Source organism: Nestor notabilis, unplaced genomic scaffold, assembly GCF_000696875.1.
Source record: "Nestor notabilis isolate BGI_N333 unplaced genomic scaffold, ASM69687v1 scaffold34697, whole genome shotgun sequence".
Classification (NCBI taxonomy): Eukaryota; Metazoa; Chordata; class Aves; order Psittaciformes; family Psittacidae; genus Nestor; species Nestor notabilis.
In genome coordinates this window covers 18,410-26,080 of record NW_009937483.1, presented here as the reverse complement: position 1 = coordinate 26,080, position 7,671 = coordinate 18,410, and the positions used below count along the sequence as shown (strand labels likewise).

At 44.6% G+C, this 7,671-nt stretch overlaps 1 protein-coding gene across 1 annotated transcript in view; it reads right to left on the bottom strand.

Annotated features, from left to right (window-relative positions):
• LOC104409064 overlaps positions 1-6,589 on the bottom strand; it is a gene marked incomplete at its 3' end in the record, with an annotated part of 14,260 nt that extends 7,671 nt beyond the window's left edge. The window contains exons 1-8 of the mRNA XM_010018844.1: positions 6,423-6,589; positions 6,271-6,329; positions 6,043-6,135; positions 4,235-4,362; positions 2,719-2,865; positions 1,539-1,610; positions 420-587; positions 231-327 (exon numbers count right to left, since the gene is read on the bottom strand). Of these exons, the coding sequence (XP_010017146.1) occupies positions 231-327; positions 420-587; positions 1,539-1,610; positions 2,719-2,865; positions 4,235-4,362; positions 6,043-6,135; positions 6,271-6,329; positions 6,423-6,502 (844 nt within the window). The remainder of the gene's footprint in view (positions 1-230; positions 328-419; positions 588-1,538; positions 1,611-2,718; positions 2,866-4,234; positions 4,363-6,042; positions 6,136-6,270; positions 6,330-6,422) is intronic.
• Between the last annotated feature and the right edge of the window lie 1,082 nt (positions 6,590-7,671).

Genomic DNA, 7,671 nt, shown 5'->3' with positions numbered 1-7,671 from the left:
TCCCTACATCTAACATGGGGGCTTGGGAAATTGGACACACTGCATTAGGAACACAAATAATGTAGCATCACAGCAGGGAATCTGTTTGTCCGGGACTAAAGTCATGGACTCTTAGCTCATGTTGCTCTGAGGACAGCTTGTAAACCTCTTCTCTTATAGGGAAAAGGGAAGACTGTTTTCTACTTGCTCCTTAGGTAGTTATTTTTAGTGAAGAAGGAAGAAAGCCTTACCAACAGGACAGGAGACAGTGGTGTCAATCAGCAAAAGCAGCCATCGCTGCCTGTACATGGAAGTGGAAGTGACCATGTTCATATTGACGCCACTAACCTATTGGGATGCAGGTAGAAGAAAAGAATTGATGTTCTAGAGTGGCAGTGGAAACAGCACAGGTTTCTGTCTCACTGAGGGCAACAACTCACCATGCTGATGTCAGACTCGTTGCTATGATAGGGTGCACGGAGGTACACTCGGGACAGCGTGTTATTGAAGCTGTAGCCCAGTTTTGTTGCATCGCTTACCGTTATTCTCTTTCTCCCTGATGGAGAAACAAACATCAGTTGCCATAGCTGGTATGCAACATTTTGAGTCTGCAAGAGAGAGATGAACTGCATCAGATCTAAGTCTGCAAAAGCCTCTTAGAAACTATGGTGTTGTAGCACCTAATTTCCTCTAAGAAGCTGTAGTAACTGGAATGACACTGGACACTGCTACTTCACCCCAGGCAAGAAAACCCCTTAATTTATATAAAGGAATTCTGTAGCTCTTTAAGGCATCTTTAGATAGTCTTTTAGGGGCCCTGGAAGGCAGTTAGACTGGTGGTCTTGAACAAATTCCGTTGGACAAAATGCCTGTGCTGTAAATAAAATGGTTGCCTTCATGTCTCTTGATTGCTGGAGCAGTCTGGAGGCCAAATGCCAGACTACCTTTTATAGCACGTAGCCATACTGTGTCAGAGATAGGAAGAGAGGGCTGTCTGTACTGGTCTAGAACAGAGGATCCTGAGATGGTAACCATATGAGATGATAGTCAAAAAGGAAAAGGGGCATATGGAGCAAGTAAGACATGAGAAAAATAGGACAAGTGTGTATATTTCCCCCTAATACTTTCCAGCCTCAAATAATTTTCAACTCAGGGACTCCTGAGCTATCTGTAGCTTCTTTGTATTTTGTATGTCTTATTGAATTTCTCTTCAGTCAACTTTTCCAGACTCTTCTTGAGATCAAGCAACCATTCAGCAGCCACGAATCTTTTGGCAAGGACTTTGACAGATTCACTACCCATTGTGTGAAGAACCACGTACCTTTGTTTGTCTTGAACTCAGTTTCCACTAATGTAACAAGCATATGGCTCTGTTCTCCCACCTAAATGTCTTTTTGCAGTCTAGAGCTCTAAGAAAACTTGAGAGATTTTTCAGTACTTGATGGCATCTTTACCATGTCCCTTTTTTTGACAGAGATGGAGCTATGCCCCAGGAATGACTCATAAGACTACTGAGAAGAGGCAGGCTAGGAACTGTGAGGAAAGGTCCCCCTTCATACCTCTGGCAGTGCTGACATCCATGCTACGGTGTAGTCATTTGAAACTGCAGGGACATCAGTCTTCACTGACACCTGGGGACACAGAGCAGATTCTTTGGGAACAGACCAATCTTCAGTGTTATTGGAGTCTTGGGGAGTAGAGAGAGGGCTTTCAGATTTCTTCTCCAGTGTCTGTTGGGATTTAGCAATTCACTGAAGGTAATGAAAGTGTTCCCAAAGAGGTTCTTGATGTAGACTTAAAGTAAAAGCCATGACATTTAAGGTGGTGCAGAAGGAACACTGTGTATAACCGGCTAAATCAAAAGTGCTGTTTCCTATTTGGTAAGCTGTAAACTAGATCCCACTCTAGAGACTTTCAGGGGCATCTGGGTCTCTCCACTGGAAGTATAAGGAAGCAGAGTATTGGCTTCAACAGGACTGATTCCCTCTTCCCATGTGGGCTGAACCCCTAAAAATGTAGGATCACCAATACCTAAGGTAGATGCTGTGGTGTAAATCTTGCCAGCATGTGCTGCAGAGTGAGGTGAGTTGGGAGTCAGTGTTTGCCTCAGACATCTGTACCATGGTACAAGTGTGTTGCAACAGCCAGACATGACTGCACAACCTTAGGTCCTAACAGGGGAAAACCAGTTTCTTTGTCTTGCCTATAGAAGGTGCGTACAATAGGCAGTGAAGTCTGTTTGGTTCAGTGCCTTATTTCTACACTGGTGTGTAGATGCTGGTAGCAGGCTGGGTTGCCATATGGTGCCAAGCAGCAGGAGGCATAGTCTGTCTCACAGTGATGTCCTGTCGGTTGTGTGATGCAGCAGGGGTGCAGCTCTGCAAACTCTAGGTTTTATTATTTCATATGAGTGACATTCTCACAGATGCTTCAGCACTTTATAACAAAAAGGTACTCCTGTGAGTTAAATAGGTTGGCCTGTCTGGCTGCTGATTTGTTTGCAGTGGCCTGACTTACATCATCCATACAGTTAACTGAATTTCACTACATTCAAAATACCTATGACATGTAAATGTGTTACTAATAAGCGTCTACAGTTACACCCTCTGCTGAATATCAGCAGGTCGCTATTATGCCTAGTACATAGTGTAAAATCAACTTCTGACAGGAATTTGTGGAGTTTGTTGTGCCTGGCAGGGAGCTTGGATGTAGCTTTGCCTTCAGTGGGAAAGCTTTTACCTCCATGTAGTTTTCTTCACACATGATTTCTCTTGAAGCCCAGGAGGAGTAGGAGCAGTACATAGGGTAGGTGTAGGTCACAGCTGCCCTCATGCTTGGAAATGAGGAGACCTTGATGTTCACAGTCAGTGAAAACAGCTCATCTGCCTGGGAAGAAAAACAGGCAATTCAGCAGATAGTGTAGAAGGTCTCAGGAGCAGCTGCATGGGACCATCCAGCCCAGTGTCCTGTTTCTTGGAGTGTTTTGTAGTGATGGAAACAGTTTGAGAGCTGCAGTGACAGCTCCTCCAACATACCACCATGTATGAAGTGGTTTGTGCACTTTCTGAGTGCCTTCTGAGCCAGAGACATTGCCTCAGTATTTACAGCCTTCACCTCAGATCACATCTCAGCACTATTCTTGCCACAGTATTAAGGAGCAGCTAGTCAGGGGAACTGACCTACCTCACCATGTGGCTCATGTTCCTCCTGTTCATGACTGCTGTGTGCCTTCGCATGAGGGAAAGTGCTGGAGCTTTTAGCTTGATGTAGGTAGCTCAGATCTCTCTTACAAATGCTGTTTAGAGTCTATCTTGACTAGCTTCAATATGAACTCCTTTTGGTCCTTCAGCTCTCCAGAAGCCACACGTGAAGTCATGAACTGTGCTTCTATCTGACATGGATGTGTATTTTTATGCAGAAAAAGGGAAAACCTTTCCAGTGAAATTGCCAGTCTGGAAATCCTGGTTGTTGGACAGCAGACTGTACACCCCCTATTCTTGTTAGCATAACCTTTGCCTATAAAGTTTTACCTTATTTTTTCTGAGGGGCTTCCAGGACCAACCAGACTAAACATGGGTAAGCAATGAAGTTTCTACCCTGATGTGTTCTGTTTCTAGGTTCATTTAATCTCAACTAACACTTAGAAATTGGAAATCCAGGCTACACTTTTACACATATTTTAGGAAGGGCTGAATCACCTTCCAGAGAAGCCTGTTGCTCTCCATTGACTATTGTGGAAGCATAAACAACTAGTTTAGACTAGACATTATCTTTCAGATGGCTAAAGTTACGTGAGACAAATCTGGGTCTAATAGACGTGTGTGATCTACGTTCCTAGGCATGTGTTAACAGGCACATTACCACACAAATTAAGCCAGGAAATGATCTGCCAGAATCACACTGCAAATGTTGCTTTTTCAAGCAATGCCTACTTCTTTCCAGAGAGGCTTTCAAGAAACTCTCTGGCAAATCAGCAGCTACAAGGATATGCTTGAGAACTGGCAGCTAGTCAGCAGCATTAGGCTAAGTGTCATTTCATGGAGAGAGGAAATCCCATGTCAGTCACACTGAACAAACCTCATACTGGAGAGCCTTTGCCTATTCATTTCTACACACCATCAATACTAACTCCTTGAGTTCACTATTTCATGAGTTCTCAAAACATGCCAATAGAATGCCATATAATATCTCAATGTTGTCTTTTTGGAGAGGATGTACTGCCTGTGTTATTTTCAAGTCCCTCTCTGGGTCTTACCTCGTTGGCCACATGGCAGCCAAGCAGTGACGCACGAAAGACGGGGTTGCCCCACACATCTTCTGACAGGACATAGCCACAGCGAGATGCTAGCTTCTCATCCAGTAGAAGGGGGCCAGCATAAGGATCTACAGAAAAAAGGAATGACATAGGAGATGGAAAGCTCAGGGCTTTTAAAGCACAGGGCAAAGTAGAGCCAAAGCCCCCTCACAAAGCTCTTCTCTGAAAAGAGGTCCAGCTGGGTTGGGTGTTCTCCAGCAGCATGTGCAGCTGGTGAAGCTATGCTGTGTTAGAGTGCATGAGACCGTTTGGCATGTCTCAAGCTCACCCACATTATGTTCACTTTAATGCCTATTTCTTTGTGTCCAGAAGCTTGTGCCACAGCCACCTTGAAGTACTGTTACACTGAGTTTTTCTGAGGCATCACATACATTACTCCCTCCCTGTTTGTGCTCTCTAGAAATGAGTTATGGCTACTAAGACCATCCATTTCTAAAAATCCTCAAGTTGTGATAATCTGCTGCTCGTTCTGGTGAAAGGATGCAGTCACGCACCTATTTTAGATGGGCATTTCTAGACATTGTTCGGGTTTGCGGCTCATCTCTGCTTGGCAAGGCGCTGCATGCTGTTAAACCTAACTGGGGGAGCCAAGTAACAGGCATGATGGGAGCTGGCTTTGCTCAGCTTTTGATGCTGGTAGAGTTAATAACATATTTTGTTAATTTTTTGCTTTCTGATTAAAGAACTATTTTAGTCTTGGGCTCGACACAAGAATCTGTACAAATAGATAGAGTTTTAACTAGCTGCCATTGCAATTTCTGGATTTGTCTGTTATCTTTATATGTCGAACAGTACTAATAACTGCTGTTTCAATAGATATAGTCTTGCAGCCAGGATAGACTAAGGAGATAAGTGAGGAGAACTTTGGAAGAAGAGGGAATAGCTTTTATGAGACCAACTGATAGAGCTGGAAGAAACAACCAACCTTATTGTGCCCGAAGACAGCTCTGGTTTTTCCAGTGATATCAGTTGCTCTCATAAATGCTATCACTTCCCCTTCCCCCTCCCTCCCTTCCCCCCCGCCCCGTATTCACTTTTTCAGTTCTGCCTCCAACTCAATTGAAAAAACCCAAAACCCAGGAAAAAAGTGGACTGATCTCAACACAAAGAAATCTGGTTTGGGGTGAAATCACATACTTTTTTCAATCTAATGTGAACATTTTCTGGTTTTCATTTGGTTAAGTAGATTTTTCTTTTCCTCAGCAAAACGGAAACCCTTTGTTCAGTCTAAACAAGGGGTATTTAACTGCCATTGTGGTGTTAAATACAAAGGAAATTAAAAGAAAAGAATCTTTTAATTGTTTCATCACTCAGCACTCACTGAGATTGTGTTTTCTGCGTATTACCCAGCCTACACTGGTGGTGTTTTTTGTGCTGTCCAGGACACATCCAAGCTGCAGTATCACCTTTGTTTTCCTTGCTACACGTGTAAGGGCTCAGCAGAGGAAAGAATGAAAGCCAAATGACAGTCCTTCCTCCTCAGACCATCTTTTCTCCTTTCCCCAGCATGTTAGTTGTAAGGCACAAAGGGGACTGTGGCTGTAGATGCAAGCTTTACTCATCTAGAAGGATATTGACCAAATTGAGGTGCAAGAGGCCAGATCTAGGTAGCAAGGATGTCTGCGAGTTCTTTGAGGTTGGTTACTAATTATTGCATAGATGGCAGCAGCATCCAGATCACAGACATTCAGATCACTTAGGTGATTTCCCTGCCTTCATGGTCCTCAGGGCAGCCGCTTGTGACTCACCATTAATTTCCAGCTGGAAGAACTTTCCCTGGAGCAAGAGTTTATTCAGTTTCATCCAAAAAATCCTGGAGTGGCAACTGTTCTCTACAAAACCTGGTGGGAACACAAACACAGCAGATCAGCCAGTGGGAACAGAGGGCAGAGAAGAGTCACATCTTGTTACAAGCAAAATAACCAAGTTTTCATCCTTACTTCTCTCCACTATTCTTTTATCATGTTTTCACCGACCTGGGGGAGCCATCCGCCTCCCTTGTCCCAGCCAGAACAGCAAGAAAAGCAGCCAGATCCTGCAGTGAAAGTACATGAACAAATGATGGGGTGAATGGAGAAAAAATGATCAAGATGGAAAATGAACAAGGCAGCACCTGAAGTCTCATTACCTGCATAGAGAGTAACCCACAGCCTCCATTTGTCCCCAGAGACCTGTGCATGGGCAGCAAAGTCCTCCTCCCTCTGACATAAAGCTGACCCAGCTGTGTAGAGGGGACCTGGTAAGACCCAGGAGGAAAGGTATAGCTGACCTTTTACAACATAGATTGTGCTCTCTTCTCCAAACCTTGTGTGTGAATCAGGAGAGGTCAGTAGCTTCTGTCGTGGAGGGCTGAATCCTGCAGTGTCCTCCAACGTTATCTGAGCTCTGGCAGCAGGAGGTAGCCTCTGTCTTGCTGGGAGGGCAGAGCACCCTTCTGGCAGGTATTTACAAGGTCAGATGCTGCTGCTAAGCTGCAGCAGAGGGTGCTCAGTGCTTTCCATCAACCCCTGGGAAGAAACCTCATTACTTACAAGCCAGTTGGGTAGCTTTGGCTTCAGGTCTTAAGAGCACATGAAACATTCCCCCAGAGGTACTTTAACTGGGTCTACACAGGAAATACATTTTTGTTTCTGTGAAATGTCCCAGTAATCCAGCCATGCCAGAGATAACAGCAGTTCTTTGGCAGCTGCATGTTTTGCTTTTGTGGATCCAGTTAGGTTGCCCTTTGATTTGTTTGATTATCAGAGAGTGTTTTGGGGAAAACATCTTTTTTTTAGAAGTGCTCTGATATCTCTGGATCAGTCAGACCACGCGCTGGTTGGTAAATGGCCAAACATATTGCTTGGGAAGAGAAAGAGTCATTGCACCTGAGGGGAGCTGTGGCTCTGGGACTGCCAGTGAACGGCTGAGAGGTTTGGTGAGCTAAAAATACAGCTTGTGTGGCATGGATGAGCTGAGCTACAGTGGGTTGGAGAAGTACAGGACATTTAAGCTGACATTTTAGCCATTGAAACCCAGGGCTCGTTCTCCTTTTTGTCTCCATTTTGTGGCGTTACTGAACCATTCTTACCTTACTTTGGTTCACATGCATGAGCAGAGCAGTGCTGTAGAAATGAGATTGTTTTTACAGTATACTTCACACTGCTTTGGCATAGGTGAAACCATTGGGCATGTCCACTCCCAGGACACAGTGCAATAAGTGTAATCTCGTGCCCTGTGCCCTCTGTCACAGAGCTTCTGCGGAAACAGCAGAACCCACACCGCTGCCCTGCCAGACATGCTCACTTTATACCAGTGGCACGCTTGCGTGAGTGCTCTGGAGCAGAGCCTCAGGGCTTTAGCAATCTCCTAATTAATGTCCTTTGGCCACAAGACCC